The sequence below is a fragment of the Pongo pygmaeus genome, chromosome 19, assembly GCF_028885625.2.
Source record: "Pongo pygmaeus isolate AG05252 chromosome 19, NHGRI_mPonPyg2-v2.0_pri, whole genome shotgun sequence".
NCBI lineage: Eukaryota > Metazoa > Chordata > Mammalia > Primates > Hominidae > Pongo > Pongo pygmaeus.
The window spans coordinates 86,536,487-86,555,517 of NC_072392.2; the positions used below are offsets into that span (position 1 = coordinate 86,536,487).

At 46.7% G+C, this 19,031-nt stretch overlaps 1 protein-coding gene across 6 annotated transcripts in view; it reads left to right on the forward strand.

The window, feature by feature from the left end:
• The window catches only part of ARSG (arylsulfatase G), a 150,878-nt gene that overhangs the window by 92,223 nt on the left and 39,624 nt on the right, over positions 1–19,031 (forward strand). For all 6 annotated transcript variants that reach the window (XM_054459564.2, XM_063656510.1, XM_063656512.1 and 3 more), the window contains exons 6-8: positions 3,705–3,842; positions 12,199–12,395; positions 14,094–14,174. In XM_054459564.2, the coding sequence (XP_054315539.1) occupies positions 3,705–3,842; positions 12,199–12,395; positions 14,094–14,174 (416 nt within the window). The remainder of the gene's footprint in view (positions 1–3,704; positions 3,843–12,198; positions 12,396–14,093; positions 14,175–19,031) is intronic.

The following is a 19,031-nucleotide window of genomic DNA, read 5'->3' on the forward strand; positions in this document are numbered from 1 at the left end:
AAGGCTACAGGTGTCTGAGCCAACTGGGAAAGGTGAGTCTCAGCTTGTCTATCTATAAAACAATAGTTAATATAATAATGGGTATTTATTGAGAAATTGTTACATTCTAAGCACTGTCTATATTTCTGTGTAATCCACATGACCACTTTGTGAGGTAGGTATTTCTTAGGTTGGTGCAAAAGTAATTGTGGTTTTTGCCATTGAAAGTAAAACCACAATTACTTTTGCACCAACCTGATACCTGATTTTACAGATAAGGAAGCTTATGTTGCCCAGGTTACACCGGAGCTGGAAAGAGGTAGGAATGGACATTCCAATCTGGGTCTCTCTGAGTCCAGAGCCCGTATGCCCTTCCTATGTTTGCTACTCATAGTGTAGTCATTGAACCAGCATGGTGGATATCACCTACATGCTTGGTAGATGTGCACAAATTCACACCCTACACCCACGTCTGCTTTTTAACAAGACTTAGGCGTGCAGTGAGCTATGATTGCATCACTGCACTTCACCCTGGGTGACAGAGTAAGATCCAGTCTCAAAAAACAAAAACAAAAAACAAACAGCCGAGGGATTCTGCACATTATGGCATGAGAAGTGAGGCTATAGAGCATCCTGCTGCCCTCCTCACCCACGGTGGCCTGCTGGGCATACCTGTAGTCACACCTGGCCATATGAAGCTATGACATATGTCAGCCAGTCTCTTTTTAAAATTTTAAAATTTTAATTAATTTATTTTTTGGGGGGATGGAGTCTCGCTCTGTTGCCCAGGCTGGAGTGCAGTAGCACAATCTCTGATCATTACAACTTCCGCCTCCCGGGTTCAAGTGATTTTCCTGCCTCAGTCACCTGAGTAGCTGGGATTACAGGCTTGTGTTACCACGCCTGGCTGAGTTTTGTATTTTTAGTAGAGATGGGGTTTCACCATGTTGGCCAAGCTGGTCTTGAACTCCTGACCTCAAGTGATCTGCCTACCTTGGCTTCCCGAAATGCTGGGATTATAGGCGTGAGCCACAGCACCTGGCCTTCTTTTTCTTCTTCTTTTTTCTTTTTTTTCTTTTTCTTTTTTTTTTTTTTTTAAATTTCAATCCTGCTCCTTCTGTATTTTTTTAAAATTTTTTTAAAAATTTTTAATCTATGTTAAGAATCTCTTTTTAATCTATGTTAAAAATCCAGTAGAAAGCCAGGTGCAGTGGGTCACTCCTGTAATCCCAGCACTTTGGGAGGCTGAGATGGGTGGACCTTGTGAGCCCAGGAGTTTGAGATCAGCTTGGTCAACACAACAAAACGCCATCTCTATAGAAAATACAAAAATTAGCCAGGTGTGGTGGCCCGTGCCTGTAGTCCCAGCTACACAGGAGGCTGAGGTGGGAGGATGGCTTGAGGAGGAGGTTGCAGTGAGCTGAGATTATGCCCCTGCACTCCAGCCTGGGTGACAGAGCCAGATCCTGTCTCAAAAAAAAAAAAAAAAAGAAAAAGAAAAAAAAAATCAAACAGAAAAAAAAATGGGTGGCTTAGGAGAGAGAGAAAAATAGGAAAGAATGTAAATGACTCATGGAGTTGCAATGATATGATAAAAAGCTGAAAAATTCAACATAAATGTGCGATTAGTGTTATAATGCCCAGCATGGTGATAATTCTTTTTCTCTTTTAAAAAATTTGGGACGCCTGTAATCCCAGCACTTTGGGAGGCCAAGGCGGGTGGATTGCTTGAGCTCAGGAGTTCGAGACCAGCCTGGGTAACATGGCGAAACCCCTTTTTTACAAAACATACAAAAATTAGCAGGGCATGGTGGCACACACCTATAGTCTCAGCTACTCAGGAGGCTAAGATGGGAGTTTGAGGCTGCAGTGAGCTGAGATTGTGCCACTGCACTTCAGCCTGGGCAACAGAGTGAGACCCTGTGTCAAAAAAATAAAACAAAACAAAAATTGTGGTTATTGACAATTATCTACACAGTCTGACCGTATCGCCTATATTTCTATAATGGGGTGTGTGTGCATGTAGGTGTGATGGGAAGTTTTGATTTCTTCACAAATCCTTTCCAGCACTATTAGGATGATGTAGTTGCCTGAGGGAACTCCATTCATTACCACCTCTGTCTGCATTGCTCTCAGCTTCTCTCTTGGTTCTCTTTGGTGACCAGGACGGAGAGCTTGAGTTTTTTCGGAATTCCTGATACACTGAAGCTGTGTGCAATGCACTAACCATTTGTTATCTCCTTTAGACCACCAGCACCCCTGTAAGGATGGCACAGGCCCTCCAATGCTACAGATAGGGAGATAACTCTGGGAGCTTAAGTAACTTGCCAGAGATCATGACCAGAGTCAGACCATGACTCAGCCACATTGATGAGCAGCTGTGGGTCAGATTCATTTCAGTCTGTAAGACCAAAACTTGAGCTTGTGTTGTTTTGTTTTGAGACAGTTTTGCTCTTGTCGCCTAGGCTGGAGTACAATGGCGCAATCTCAGCTCGCTGCAACCTCTACCTCCTGGGTTCAAGCAATTCTCCTGCCTCAGCCTCCTGAGTAGCTGGGACTACAGGCACGCACCACCACGGCTAATTTTTGCATTTTTAGTAAGATGGGGTTTCACCATGTTGGCCAGGCTGGTCTTGAACTCCTGACCTTAGGTGATCCACCCGCCTTGGCCTCCCAAAGTGCTGGGGTTACAAGCGTGAGCCACCATGCCTGGCCTGGTCTTGAACTTCTGACCTCAGATGATCTGCCTGCCTCAGCCTCCCGAAGTATTGGGATTACAGGCGTGAGCCACCGTGTCTGGCCATGAGCTTGTTTTTTTTTTTTTTCCAGGAGATGTTATTTGTTTGACTCTTATTTTTTTTCCAACTGCTGAAGTTTCTCCAAATTCTGCAAATGTGGCTTAAAATTAAAATTGTCCCAACCCATCTTATGTATTCCTTTTTATTTATTTATTTTTTTGAGACGGAGTCTCACTCTGTCACCCAGGGTAGAGTGCAGTAGGATGATCTCAGTTCACTGCAACCTCCGCCTCCCGGGTTCAAATGATTCTCCTGCCTCAGCCTCCCGAGTAGCTGGGATTACAGATGTGCACTGCCACGCCCAGCTAATTTTTGTATTTTTAGTAGAGACAGGGTTTCAACCTGTTGGCCAGGCTGGTCTCGAACTCCTGACCTCAAGTGATCTGCTGGCCTCGGTCTCCCAAAGTGCTGGGATCACAGGCATGAGCCACTGCACCTGGCCCATCTTATATATTCTGTCCTATTGACAGACCTGGTATTACATGACGTCCCAATTTTTGACTTCAGAAAACGTGGAGTTGCACGCCATACACAGAGGCTGGGATTGAAGTGAGACAGCAGAGAACTCCAGCAATGGGGCTACTGATTGGCGGTGGGACTCTGCTTGACATCATTTAGGCTCTTTAGACCTCAGTTTCTCTCCCTGCAAAATGCAAGTAATAAAAAATAATGTCCCTAGCTCACGAGAGTCTTTGTAAGCTTTGCAGAGTGGTCAGCTTGTCCAAGGAACATAAATATCTATTCAAAGGGAATGGAAGAAAGCATTATGCATAGACTTTTACACTTGGAGGAAATGGCCAACCAGAAAAATCATTTGGGGCCAGAGTGTTGTATTTATGTACATATGCATTGTTGCATTAAAGCATTTAGTTCTGGTCCGTGAGTACATAGGAAATGAATACTCTATGGTCTGTGGTTTCCACACAGGAACCTTCAAAGAGACTGTTACACTGACGTGGCCCTCCCTCTCTATGAAAACCTCAACATTGTGGAGCAGCCGGTGAACTTGAGCAGCCTTGCCCAGAAGTATGCTGAGAAAGCAACCCAGTTCATCCAGCACGCAAGGTGAGGAGTCTCCCTCCCTCCGCAGGGCCTCCCCCTGCCTCCACCTACCCGTGCACACACACCATGTCCCTTGGCCTCGGCACGCTTGAGGCCATGGCAGAGTTTTGCTGCTCAGCAGAGATGGACGCATACCTGTCTCCTATAAATAAAGCTGGAAAACAGCCCCTTCTGGAAATCTGCAGTCCTGGATTAGAGATTCCTCAGGTATGTTCCTAGAGTCCCTGGGGCTTATCCCTCTGTTGCTTTGATCATGTTCCACTGCCATGATCATTTTGTCCTCTCCTTTTAGGGTATAAGCTCCTCAAGGGTAGGGCCTGCCCACTGCACTCTGGGCACTCAAGGCATTTGTTGAGCTCACTAGCTGGCAGGATGTATTACTTTTCCATTGCTGCTTTAACAACCAACCACTAATTTAGTAGCTAAAACAACAGTAACTTACCCTGCTACAGCTCTGGAGGCCAGATGTCTGAAATGAGTCTTAGGGGGCTAAAATCAAGGCATCAGCAGGACTGTTTTCTTGGGGAGTGTCTAGGGGAGAATTCCTTCCTTGCCTTTTCCAGCTTCTGGCATTTCTAAGCTATGGCCATATCATTCTCAACTCTAATTCTGCTGTTCACTTGCATCTTCAGTGAAATCTCCCCTCTAGCTCCCACTTACGATAGCACTTGCGATGGCGTTTCGGGTCCACCAGGAGAATCCAAGGTGATCCGCCTACCTCAAGACCCTTAGCATAATTCCACCTGAAAAGTCTCTTTTGCCATATACTGTAACATTCACAGATTCCAGGAATTAGACCCTGCTTATCTTTGGGAGCTATCCTTCATTCTACCAGACAGAAGTTACAAATTCCCGCATCTAGAAGGCACAGATAGGTAACCTTAAAGAGGGAAGCAGGATGAACGTAAGGCATTAGGGAGTGGTGGGGTCTACAGTGAACCCGTAAGCACATGCCCCATCTGCAGGGGGCAGCTACTACCTAGCTCTAGCTGCTTGGTGCTTCTTTGTGAAAATGTGAACCTGGAATATCAGATCTTTTCATTTTACAACAGAGATAGGATACCTGGCTTTTGTGTGAAACCTCCTGATTTTGAAATATTAGAAACTACTAATTAACAAAAGGCTGGGTGTGGTAGCTCATGCCTATAATCCCAGCAGTTTGGGAGGCCGAGGTGGGCAGATTGTTTGAGTCTAGGAGTTCAAGACTAGCTGGGCAACATGGTGAAACCCTGTCGCTACAAGCAATACAAAAATTAGCCGGGCGTGGTGATCTGTACATGTTGTTCCAGCTACTCGGTAGGTTGAGGACGGAGGATCACTTGAGCCTGGGAGGCATAGGTTGCAGTGAGCCAAGATTGTGTCACTGCATTCCAGCCTGGGTGACAGAGCGAGACCCTGTCTCAAAAAAATATAAAATGAAAAGTAAAATAAAATAAAAGTAAAGTAAATAAGAATAACAAAGAAGTGGGCTGTGTGCGGTGGCTCCTACCTGTAATCCCAGTGCTTTGGGATTACACTGGGTAATCCCCCCAGGTGGGAGGATCGCTTGAGGCCAGGAATTCCAGACTAGGCTGGACAACCTGCTGAGACCTCATCTTTACAAAAAATTATAAAAAGTGGCTGGGCGCAGTGGCTCACGTCTGTAATCCCAGCACTTTGGGAGGCCGAGGCAGGCAGATCACCTGAGTTCAGGAGTTCGAGACCAGCCTGACCAACACGGTGAAACCCTGTGTCTACTAAAAATACAAAAATTGGCTGGGAGTGGTGGCGCCCATCTGTAGTCCCAACTATTCTGGAGGCCGAGGTAGGAGAATCACTTGAGCCCGGGAGGTGGAGGTTGCAGTGAGCCCAGATTGTGCCACTGCACTCCAGCCTGGGCGACAGAGCAAGACTCTGTCTCAAAAAAAAACAAATTAATACAAGTTATTAAATAGCTGAGCATAGTGGTGTGAATCTGTAGTGCCAGCTAACTCGGGAGGCTGAACTGGGAGAATCACTTGAGTCCAGGAGTTCAAGGCTGCAGTGAGCCATAACTGCGCCGCTGCACTTCAGCCTGACACATTGAGATCCTGTCTCTTAAAAAACCCCCAAAACCGGCCGGGCGTGGTGGCTCACGCCTGTAATCCCAGCACTTTGGGAGGCCGAGGCAGGCAGATCACGAGGTCAGGAGATCGAGACCATCCTGGCTAACACTGTGAAACCCTGTCTCTGCTAAAAATATAAAAAATTTTTATATGGTGGCGGATGCCTGTAGTCCCAGCTACTTGGGAGGCTGAGGCAGGAGAATGGCATGAACCCGGGAGGCGGAGCTTGCAGTGAGCCGAGACTGGGCCACTGCACTCCAGCCTGGGCGACAGTGTGAGACTCCATCTCAAAAAAACAACAACAACAACAACAAAAAACCCCCAAAACCTTGTATTTCTCTTCCATCACTCCTATGGGCTGAGTATTCCTTATCTGGAATGCTTGGGACCAAAAGTATTTCAGATTTTGGATTTTTAAAGATTTTGGACTATTTGCATTATACTTAACCAGCTGAGCATCCCTAATTCTCCCATGAGTATTTCCTTTGAGTGTCAGGTCAGCACTCAAACAGTTTCGGAGTTTGGAGTATTTTGGATTTTCAGATTTGGGATGTGCTACCTATACTAAATTTTTAAATAATCATCTTATTTATTTTTTAGTTGCCTTTTTCTCTTTCCTGGTCTCAATTAGATATTAAGCTCCAAGAGGGTGGAAATCATATCTATTGTGCTCATTGCTCTGTCCCCAGTGCCCAGTTAGAGCTTAAGAAATATTTAATGAATGAATGAATAAATGAGTGAGTTCCTTTATCCAGCTCCAGTGATGTGCTGGTGCTGTGCCAGGGATTCAAATGTGAATTAGACATGTCCAGTCTCTGAGTGATTCCCAAGCTAGTGAGGAAACAGATATGTAAAAACATGGCTTTAATGCAGGTTGTTTGTATCTTATTAATACCGCAAGAAGCAGGGAAAAGGGCTATGGCAGGGATGGGGGAAGAGAGGAGGCAGCCAACCATGACCTGGGAGCAAAGCAGGAGGACTATTGGTGGCTTTGGAGTTGGATCTTAAGAACCGATTAAGTGTTTTTAGGCAAGATAACAGGGAGAATACTGCTGAGAGAGGAATAACATAGACGAGGCACAGGAAGTAGGTGAGGTGCTTGGGACACTGGCATATAGAAAGAATCTTTGAGGAGGAAGGAAGATCAGGCTGGAAGGGACAGAGATAGGGAAAGCTGCAAAGGCTGAGTGAGGAGTTTGGATTGACCCTGCAGGCTGCAATGAGCCCTAGTACGTTTCTTTTTTTTCTTTTTTGAGACGGAGTTTTGCTCTTGTTGCCCAGGCTGGAGTGCAATGGCGCGATCTCGGCTCACCACAACCTCTGCCTCCCAGGTTCAAGCGATTCTCCTGCCTCAGCCTCCCGAGTAGTAGCTGGGGTTACAGGCATGCGCCACCATGCCCAGATAATTTTGTATTTTTAGTAGAGATGGGGTTTCTTCATGTTGGTCAGGCTGGTCTCGAACTCCTGACCTTAGGTAATCCAACTGCCTCGGCCTCCCAAAGTGCTGGGATTACAGGCATGAGCCATTGTGCCTGGCTGAGCCCTAGTACGTTTCTAAATAGGGATCTGCCAGATCAAGTCTGGGTTAGAGAAGGTTGTCTGTGATGCCGGGGTCTAGTGGAAGATGGTGAAATGGTGGGGCGGGGGACAAGTGGTTATTGCAGCAGTCCATTTGAGAGAGACCCCTTGTCCATCTATCCCCAGGGAGCCACCACCAGAGAGGCCAGTGGGCTGAGAGCTGCAGGTGTTCATTTCCCCCTGCATGAGGGGAGCCCTGCCTTCACCTCCAGGCCTGCCTCCCTCCACCCAGGCACCATCTGGGGACACTTCTTGAGAGATGAGTACCTCTCACCTGCCCTTTTCCATTTCGGATCAGATGATTTTCCCCAGCCTTAGCTGTCCCTGCGCCATAATCTTCTCCACACCCTGCCCCATCCTCTTGCTCTCCTGGAATGTCCCCTCTGTCATCTTACTTGTTTTTTTCCTTCTCTACTCACCGTTCCACTTGTTTTCCCACAAAAATAACATGTGTTCCCTTTAGGAATCTCGGAAAACTGAGACAAGCAAACAAAACAAAATCACCCTGAATTCCACCCCAGAGATAACCTGTTTTTGTTGTTGTTGTTGTTTGTTTATTTGAGACAGAGTCTTGCTCTGTTGCCTAGGCTGGAGTACAGTGGCACAATCTGGGCTCACTGCAACTTCCGCCTCCTGGGTTCAAGCCATTCTCCTGCCTCAGCCTCCTGAGTAGCTGGGATTATAGGCATGCGTCACCATGCCTGGCTAATTTTTGTATTTTTAGTAGAGACAGGGTTTCACCATGTTGGCCAGGCTGGTCTTGAACTCTTGGCCTCAGGTGATCCACCCGCCTCGGCCTCCCAAAAGTGCTGGGATTACAGGCGTGAGGATAACCTGTTGTAATAGCTCTGAGTATGTTCTTCTAGCCTCATTCTATGCTGGTGCATAAACATATGTTTCCCTGGTTTTATTAAGGTATAGTTGAAATGAATGTATTTTAGAAAACAGAAATGGAGTCACACTGTGATATAATCAGTATTTTTTTAAAGCACCAGGTGTCCCCTACTCTATTTTCCATTCAGCTCAGGTGCATAATGAAGAGGTGGCTTGCAGGACAGATGCCCCCAAGGGACTAGTCTGTGTGGGCTCTGCCTGATGCCATGTTTTGGAATCTAGCCTGGCATCAGGATGCAGGGAAGGAGGTACATCCCTGGGCATCATTTATACTTACTACTGCTGGCATGTATTCAACATTATTAACAAGGAAGCGGTCGGGTGCAGTGGCTCATGCCTGTAACCTCAGCACTTTGGGAGGCCAAGGCAGGTGGATCACTTGAGGTCAGGAGTTCGAGACCAGCCTGGCCAACATGGCGAAACCTCGTCTCTACTAAAAATACAAAAAATAGCCAGGTGTGGTGGTACATGCCTGTAGTCCCAGCTACTCAGAAGGCTGAGGCAAGAGAATTGCTTGAACCTGGGAGGTGGAGGTTGTAGTGAGCCGAGATGGCGCCACTGCACTCCAGCTTGGGAAACAGAGCGACACTCTATCTCAGAAACAAAAAAAAACAACAACAACAAAATAAGCTACCATTTGTTAGATGCTTAATGTGGGAAGTTACATAACAACTTTGTTGGGGAGGTCTGATTGTCCCCATTTTATAGATGACAGAGGTTAAGTTAATTGTCCAGGGCTACACAGTCATGACATAACAAATCTGGAGGTTTGGATGCAGGATTCTCAAGCCTGTGCTCTTCATCAGCCTGTGCTCTGCCATCTCTCATAACTGCCCGTCTCTGTAAGCCTCTGGCTCAGGGTGCTAATGTGACTTTGATAATGGGTGAGAGTTTGGAAGATGATGATGGATGATGAAGGGTGGACAGCAGGACCACCCCTCGCCCATACACATGGTGAGCTGATTTCTAAGAAAACAGCCGCAATCTGTAGCATTTGCCAATTCCTGAGGTGTAAATACTCAATCTCACCATGGCTGATTTCCAGCTATGGAGATGTCACTGAATGCGGCGTTGAGAAATGATGGGCAGTAGCAAGTCATTGTGTGTTATTTCCGCCACACAGATACAATAGATGTAAATAACCCCATGAGCCTACATCATAGTAGAATGTAGTAATTAGGAAGTGATAAATGGTGAGAATGTACTACCTTTAAAAATATTATTTATTCATTTAATTTATTTTTTTTGAGACAGAGTCTCGCTCTGTCGCCCAGGCTGGAGTGCAGTGCACAATCTTGGTTCACTGCAACCTCTGCCTCCCGGTTTCAAGCAGTTGTCCCTGCCTCAGCCTCCCGAGTAGCTGGGATTACAGGTGCCTGTCACCGCACCTGGCTAATTTTTGTATTTTTTAGTAGGAGGCAGGGTTTCACCATGTTGGCCCAGCTGGTCTCAAACTCCTGACCTCAAGTGATCTGCCCTCCTCGGCCTCCCAAAGTGCTGGGATTACAGGTGTGAGCCACCACGCCTGGCAAAAAAAAAAAAAAAAAATTTAATTGTGAATTTATATAATTGAATTTTTAGCAATGGCCATGTTTAACAACTGGTTTGCAAAATTCTTGAAATTTGAGCCAGGTCTAGGCACCACTGCAATATGGAATCTACCTGAAAATTAAAAAAAGACACCCCCGCTGGCCAGGCACTGCCCTGTGCAGGGTACCCACTCAGTAGATTGTAAGCTGGAAATAAGGACCCATTCACTCAGCAGTATGTCCTGATGCAGGCCACAACCTGCACAACTGTACATGACCATCCCTGGGAGAGTGGGCATCAGGCACTGCAAATCAGTGCTGTATGAAAAAACTAGGCAAGAATGGAGATGTTTTCTGTCTGCACTGTCCAAGCTGCTAGCCTCTAGCCACCTGCTGCTGCTGAGCATTTGAAATGTGGCTAGGAATTTATGTGTGTGTGTGTGTGTGTGTGTATTTTATTGTGGGTATGTATATATACAGATATATATAATCATAAAATGTTACCATCTTAACCATTTTAAATGTAAAGTTCTGTCACATTAAACATTCACTTTGTTTTGCAACCATTACCACTATCCATCTTCAGAACTTTTTCATTTTTTCTAACTGAAACTGTACCCATGAAACATAAACTTCCCAGTTTTTCTTCCCCGCAGTGCCCTGCCACTCACCATCCTACCTTCTCTCTCTGAATTTGACTGTTCTGGGTTCCTCACACAAGTGGAATCATACAATTATTTGTTTCTTGGTGACTGGATTATTTCACTTAGCATAATATTTTCCAGGTCCACCCATGTGCTAGCGTGTGGGCTGTGGAACTTTTAATATGATTTAATTTTCATTAATTTAAATCTAAATAGCTACATGTGACTTGTGGCTGCTGCCCTGAACAACACAACTCTAGCAATGTTGCAGAGAAAGTGTGGATTAAAATGGGGAAGGCAGAGGCCCCTGTCTTGGGACTTGTGTCCAGGGTTTTATGCATAGCAAAGAGAACTGAGTGCAAGCACAGTCCCGGGCGGCAGACCCTGGGAGCCAGGATGCAGGGGGATTTGAGGGCACAGTTGGCTATAGAGCAAGGCTATAAGGTGGTGTAAACCAGGGTGAGCTAAGGAGAACCCTGGGGCCAACTGAATCTCTGGGTGAACTAGTATGAAAGGGCCATGCATCTACCCCCACCAGAATGTTGACTCTGTACTCTCCCAATACCCTTGCTTGGTGTCCTCTGAAAGACCCCCCATGGATGGATCTGTGGGAGAGGGGCCCCCTGAAGGTTCCTGCCACCATTGTGATTCTGCAGCTGCTCTTGGCTGGGAGTAGGACTGGGACCTTTGCTTGGAGGCCACGCCAGCTCCCTCCAAGCCTTTAATTCTGCACTTTCCAGGGGAATCAGGATTAGTACAGAGGCAGCAGAACAACAGGGCCTCTGACAGAGCCCTGATCTAGATGTTACCTGGTGGTCATAGGTGTCCTTGAAATTCCTGTGATCAACTCGAGACAACCATTTATCTCTTAGAAAGGAACAAGGCTGGCCAGGCACAGTGGCCCACGCCTGTAATCCCAGCACTGACCTGAGGTCAGGAGTTTGAGACCAACCTAGCCAACGTAGCAAAACCCCATCTCTACTAAAAGTGCAAAATTAGATGGGCGTGGTGGTGGGCACATGTAATCCCAGCTACTCAGGAGGCTGAGGCGGGAGTATCGCTTGAACCCAGGAGGCGGAGGTTGCAGCGTGACAATATCGCGCCACTGCACTCCAGCCTGGGCGACAAGAGTGCGACTCTGTCTCATAAAAAAAAAAAAAAAAAAAGAAAGAAAGGAATGAGGGGCTGAGAATGGACAGGATAGTGTGGATGCTGCAAAATAAAATTTAAAGGTGTGTGTGCCTTAGACTTTACAATGTGGCAGTTAAGAGCAAGACTTGGACACGTAACTAATTGCATATCCTGGGCAAGTCCTTTAATCTCTAAGCTTCTGACTCTTCATCTGAAAAACGGGGCTATGATGACGATGAACCTAGACAACGTGAGTCCCATATAATAAGCTCTCAGTAAATGATAAGGGATAGTAACTATTATTACAATTCTCATTTTTAATTGGCTAACCAGATTGCTTTCACGTTTCCTTGGAAGGTTCTGGATAAATGTGTCCTTCTTGAGCCCGTGGGGCAGAAGGAGCTTTGGGGATTTTCCTGGAAGAGAGGGAGGATCCCTGAGGCACCAGATGAGCCAGGAGAGCCTTCTGCAGAGTCACCTCTTGGTTCTCCTGTTTCAGCACCAGCGGGAGGCCCTTCCTGCTGTATGTGGCTCTGGCCCACATGCACGTGCCCTTACCCGTGACTCAGCTACCAGCAGCACCACAGGGCAGCAGGCTGTATGGTGCAGGGCTCCGGGAGATGGACGGTCTGGTGGGCCAGATCAAGGACAAAGTTGACCGCACAGCGAAGGAAAACACATTCCTCTGGTTTACAGGTAAAGTAGTAAAAGCCAGCCAGCCTAACTGCCATTTAATAGACAACCTTGCACATTACCTGTGAAGAGCAGAGTCTGGCCCCGTGATCCCCTTTCATAGGTCAGGGGGCTTGCTTTGAATTTGAGGCCCAGATAAGGCTTGCTGGCCTGAATGCTGAGCACCTGTCCACTGGGGCCTCCAAGGCCAAGTCCCTGGAAAGGTTTGCACACACAGAGCAGGCACCTTGCTGGCCCCTTGTGTGTCGATTCAGGCTATCTGGGTATTGCTCTTAATTGCCATTGAATGACATTGACATCGTGAGCCTATGTTGTCCCTGTGCAGTTCTAAGATTTCCCTCTTCTCCATCTTCCCTGGTCCCAAAGATTCCGCTTGCTACCACTGCCTGTGTCACGTCTTTTGGCTGAGTGGCCTTAGTGAGCTAAACTAGTGGCCTCTTTAAGGGCCTCACACATGCATTGTGTGTTTTAGGTTTCTGTGACTGCAGAGGTTATAAGCACTGCTTTCGGCCAGGCGTGGTGGCTCACACCTATAATCCCAGCACTTTGGGAGGCTGAGGCAGGCGGATCACCTGAGGTCAGGAGTTCGAGACCAGCCTGGCCAACATGGCAAAACCCTGTCTCCACTAAAAGTACAAAAATTATCTGGGCATATTGGCACACGCCTGTAGTCCCAGCTACTCGGGAGGCTGAGGCAGGAGAATCGCTTAAACCTGGGAGGCGGAGGTTGCAGTGAGCTGAGATCGTGTCACTGCACTCCAGCCTGGGAGACAGAGCAAGACTCTGTCTAAAAAAAAAAAAAAAAGCACTGCTTTTGGGTCAAGTAGAGACCTATACTCTCTACCGTGTAGCGAAGGTGTTATAAACGCCTATAGGATTTGAATCTATACTCTACTATTGGGGGAATTCTCTTAATCTCTCCAAGTCTCCTTTTCCTCATCTGCACAATTAAGCTAATAACAGAATCTACTTCATAGCATGTTGGAGGATTACGAGATGATGTATGTGAAACACTGGGTGCATAACAGATGCTCAATAAACAGTTGCTGGGCTGAAGCTGATGACAGTGGCAATGAGATTGCTGAAATCTTACAAAAAGGCAAGGGAGGAAAGAGGAAGGAAGAGGAGGCAAGGCAAGGAAGGCAAGAGGCTCACGATGGGACTGGGTTGGGGCAGGAAAAGGCCACCTGTCTCTGAAAGCCCAGTAGAGACACGTCTCATATCAAGGGTTGTTCTTCATGGATGGGAATCATATTTGTCTTTATTTATTTATTTATATTTATTTATTTTTTTAGATGGAGCCTCGCTCCATCACCCAGGCTGGAGTGCAGTGGCACGATCTCAGGTCACTGCAACCTCCACCTCCTGGGCTCAAGCATTTTTTGCACCTCAGCCTCCAGAGTAGCTGGGATTATAGGTGCCCACCACCACGCCTGGCTAATTTTTGTATTTTTAGTAGAGAAGGGGTTTCACCATGTCGGCCAGGCTGGTCTGGAACTCCTGACCTCAAGTGATCTGCTTGCCTCCGCCTCCCAAAGTGCTGGATTACAAGCGTGAGCCACTGCACTAGGCCCATGTTTGTCTTTATAAGTCCTTTTTCTATCTAGTTCCTGCTCTGCACGGGGATATAGGGCCAGAGTGGGAGGGTCAGCGCAAGTGTCCAACCAGCCTGGTGACCATTATGCTTTTTCTGGTTTCTAGGAGACAATGGCCCATGGGCTCAGAAGTGTGAGCTAGCGGGCAGTGTGGGTCCCTTCACTGGATGGTGGCAAACTCGTCGAGGTAAGGGGCTCAGCTGGGGTTGGTGGATCCCATTGCAATGCTGAGCCCAGGCTGGGGTGTGGGATTCTGCCTCTGGGTGGGGGACAACTTATATCTGGGCCTTAGGATCATCATCGTGAAACAGGGACACATTTGCTCACCAGCCACCAGCACCCAGAGAAGAAGGAACAAGTAGTGATGGAGAAAACGACTGCTCAGTTTGGACCATCCCTGTCTCTCCTTTCCTCCTAGAACTTCCCAAAGGCGACCAGCCCTCCACCCAACAAGCCAGTCTACGAACATTCCAACAAATGTGCTTTGTCTTTACTTTCATCCCGTTCCCTTGCTCTTCCTCCTTCCTTTTTAAAAATTCATCCCTCCATCCATCTAACCATTAATTTATTTCATCCATTCAAAAAATATTTAGTGCACAACTGTGCAAGGTTTTTAATGTACATTGTCTCCAGCAGTCATAGCTCCATTTACAGATGAAGAAAAAGAGAGGCTAGGCCAGATTACAGGTGGCTCACGCCTGTAATCCCAGCACTTTGGGAGGCCGAGGCGGGCGGATCACAAGGTCAGGAGATGGAGACCATCCTGGCTAACACGGTGAAACCCTGTCTCTACTAAAAATACAAAAAATTAGCCGGGCGTGACGGCGGGTGCCTGTAGTCCCAGCTACTCGGGAGGCTGAGGCAGGAGAATGGCGTGAACCTGGGAGGTGGAGCTTGCGGTGAGCCGACATCGCGCCACTGCACTCCAGCCTGGGCGAGACTGCGAGACTCCATCTCAAAAAAAAAAAAAAAAAAAGAGAGAGGCTCAGAGAGGGTAAGTAATTTGCTCATGTCACACAGTTTGTGAGGAGGGAGCCAGGCTTTCCACTGAAGTTAAAGTTGGTACTCGCCCTGCTGTACCATACTGCTTCTCACAGCTGCCTCTGTCTCTATTTCAACATCTCTCAACTTCCAACTCAGCTCCCATCTGCTCTGGGAGAGCTTTGTCACAAGGACCTCACTTTCTGAGACTGCAGCCATGCTGGGGACAATTTGACATATGGACCAAATGCTTGAAAAATACGCATATCATTTGATTCATCAATTCCTCCTATAAGAGCTTGTCTTAAGGAAATAATTAGGCACATGCTCAATGACATAGGAAAAAGGATGCTTATTGCAGTTAAATTTTTTTTCATAGTTGGACATAACTCAAGTGTCTAGTAAGAAGGTAGTGCTTAAAGAAATTATTATACCTCCATTAAAAGGAATAACAAAGAACCACTAAAATAATTCATATTTATTGACTTGGAAACATTTACATGAAATATTTTTTAATGAATAAAGCAGGTTCCAATATGGAACAATATGTAAAGTATGATTTTATTATATAAAAATAATCATGTGTCCAAGGGTTTCAGCAGTGGACCTGGCAAGTTTACCCTCATTGAGGGATATGTGGGGCAGAATTTTAGATCTGGGACTGTGTATTAGTCCACAGACTAATACACACAATCGCACCATTCTTGAATTAGAGAGAACCAAAAAGGTCTATCTGTCTGTCTGTCTGTCTGCCTGTTCTGTCTATCTATCTGTCTCTCTGTCTGTCTGCCTGTTCTGTCTATCTATCTGTCTATCTGTCATCTATCTATCTATCTATCTATCGAAACACCAATACTCCAAGAGACAAAATAAACTCACATTGCTATAAAGAACTACCTGACACAGGGTAATTTATAGAGAAAAGAGGTTTAATTGACTCACAGTTCTGCAGGCTGTACAGGAAGCATGGCTAGGGAGGCCTCAGGAAAGTTACAATCATGGCAGAAGGCGAAGGGGAAGCGTGTATGTCCTACATGTTTGGAGCAGGAGGAAGAGAGTGAAGGGGAAGGTGCCACACACTTTTAAACAGCCAAGGCTGATGAGAATTCACTCACCATCGTGAGAACAGCAAAGGGGAAATCCGATCTCATGACCCAGTCGCCTTCCACCAGGCCCCTCCTCCAACACTGGGGATTACAATTCGTCGTGAGATTTGGGTGGGGACACAGAGCCAAACCGTATCAGGCTGTTTTCCCTGCTGTCAAACTCAATCCTGACCTACGGCCCTCAGCTGTCTCCAGGTGGTCTTCACTAGCACTCCCATCATCGTATTAGTCTGGCAGGATAATTGTAGTTACCTAGAAACTGAAGCATTGTGCACCTCGATTCTGGTGCAGAGAAGGAAATGCTGATTTTTTTTTTTTTTTTTTTTTTGAGACAGAGTCCCACTCTGTCACCCAGGCTGGAGTGCAGTGGCACGATCTTGGCTCACTGCAACTTCCACTTCCTGGGCTCAAGTGATTCTCCTACCTCAGCCTCTCAAGTAGCTGGGATTACAGGTGTGTGCCACCACGCTCAGCTAATTTTTTGTTTGTTTTTGTTTTTGTATTTTTAGTAGAGACGGGGTTTCACCATGTTGGCCAGGTTGGTTTTGAATTCCTGACCTCAAGCGATCCACCCACCTCAGCCTCCCAAAGTGCTGGGATTACAGACTTGAGCCATCGTGCCCGGCCATGATCATTTTTATTTTTCAATTTTTTTTTTTTTTTGAGATGGAGTTTCATTCTTATTCCCCAGGCTGGAGTGCAATGGCACGATCTCGGCTCACTGCAACCTCTGCCTCCTGGGTTCAAGTGATTCTCCTGCCTCAGCCTTCCTAGTAGCTGCAATTACAGGCACCCGCCACCACACCTGGCTGATTTTGTATTTTTAGTTGAGACGGGTTTCTCCATGTTGGCCAGGCTGGTCTTGAACTTCTGACCTCAGGTGATCCACCCACCTTGGCCTCCCAAAGTGCCGGGATTACAGGCGTGAGCCACCATGCCCGACCTATTTTTCGATTTTAACCTGGTGTCCCTTGGATCAGATATCTTGAGAACTTTAGGAGCAAGTGGCTGCAGGACTGTGGCCATATCTTGTGTCTGGAAATTTGAGACGGGGTCAGGAGAGCTGAGTACCACCTCCCACTAACCTTCTCAGTGACCAGATTATTTTATCTCTCGGAGTATTGGTGTTTCTCACTCTCACTCTCTCTCTCTCTATATATATGTATAGATCTTTTTGATCCTCTTCAGTTCAAAAATGCTGTGCTTTAGTTGTGATTTCTGGAGAGTTGGGTCAAGAGAAGATGCTAACGAGGACTGGAGGTGAATGGAGGTGTGTCAAGAAACAGGAGCCAGCCGGGCGCAGTGGCTCACGCCTGTAATCCCAGCACTTTGGGAGGCTGAGGCAGGCAGATCACGAGTTCAGGAGATCGAGACCATCCTGACTAACATGGTGAAACCCCGTCTCTACTAAAAATACAAAAAATTAGCCGGGCATGGTGGCGGGCGCCTGTAGTCCCAGCTACTCAGGAGGCTGAGGCAGGAGAATGGCGTGAACTAGGGAGGCGGAGCTTGCAGTGAGCTGAGATTGCGCCACACTGCACTCCAGCCTGGGTGACAGAGTGAGACTCCGTCTCCAAAAAAAAAAAAAAAAAAAAAAAAAAAGAGCCTAGAGAAATACAGCATAAATGGGAGTGATTTGTTGCATTAGCTGATTACAATTCCTCCTTTCTGTACCTGGGACACCCTTGGGCCAGGCTGTCATCTTCAGTGTTCAGTTAGAAAGCCTAGAATAGCCTGGTGTCAGAAGCCCCAAGGCTAAAAGTCCAGAAGGTGTGGAGACCATGGCTGTAGGGGGAAGGATCTATAAGTAAGTGGCTTCTCCATGGGGAGAAGAATTGACCTACTGATCTCCTATCTGAGGACTTGCCTTATTGATCTCTTCTCTCTTTATGAGGCAGTTTTGAAATAGTGAGTCAGGCTTAAGGATGTGGACTGGGACCCCATTCTTTGAGGGAATGATGAGAAATACATTTACTAGCTGGCCAGGTGCAGTGGCTCATGCCTGTAGTCCTAGCACTTTGGGAGGCTGAGGCAAGAAGATAGCTTGAGGTCAGGAGTTCAAGACCAGTCTGGCCAACATGATGAAACCCCGTCTGTACTAAAAATACAAAAATTAACCAGGTATGGTGGCGGGCACCTGTAATCCCAGCTACTCGGGAGGCTGAGGCAGGAGAATCACTTGAACCTGGGAGGTGGAGGAGGTTGCAGTGAGCCAAGATTGCACCACTGCACTCCAGCCTGGGCAACAGAGTGAGACTCAAAAAAAAAAAAAAAAAAAGAAAAGAAAACAGAAAAATAAAAAAATAAAAATACATTTACTAGCTGGGCAACCTCCATGTCTCCTTTCCTTCCTTCCTCCTGCAAGCATTCGTTGAGTGCCTACTGTTTTCTATTCTTCCTATTTGTTGAGCACCTACTGTGTGCCAGGAACTATGCTCAGTGCTGGTGCTACAAAGATCGACAAAGCCCCGACCGCAAGAAATGACAGTCTAGAATAGTGTTTCTTTGATTTTAATGTGCAGACAGTCCCCTGGGGATCTTGCTAGCATACAGTTCTGACCCAAGAGGGCTGGGTTGCTGATGGGAGTTTTGCATTTCTAAGGCGCTCCTAGGTGACACTGATGTGGCTGGTCCAGGGACCGAACTTTGAGAACCACCGGTCCAGAACATCTACATCTAGACCATGAGTCTAGAATCATCTGAGTGTAGAACTTTCAACTTGAGACCAATGGTTATCAAAATGTGGTCCCTAACCAGCATCATTAGCACCACCTGAGAAATTGTTAACAGTACAAATTTTAGGGCTTCACCCCGGGCCAAAAGAATCAGAAACACTCGGGATGGGTCCCAGGAATCTGTGTTTGAACAAGTCCTTTGGGCGATAATGCAGGTTAAAATTTGAGAACTACCTGTCTAGAGCTACACAGTCTGGTATGTCAGGCACTAGCCACATATGG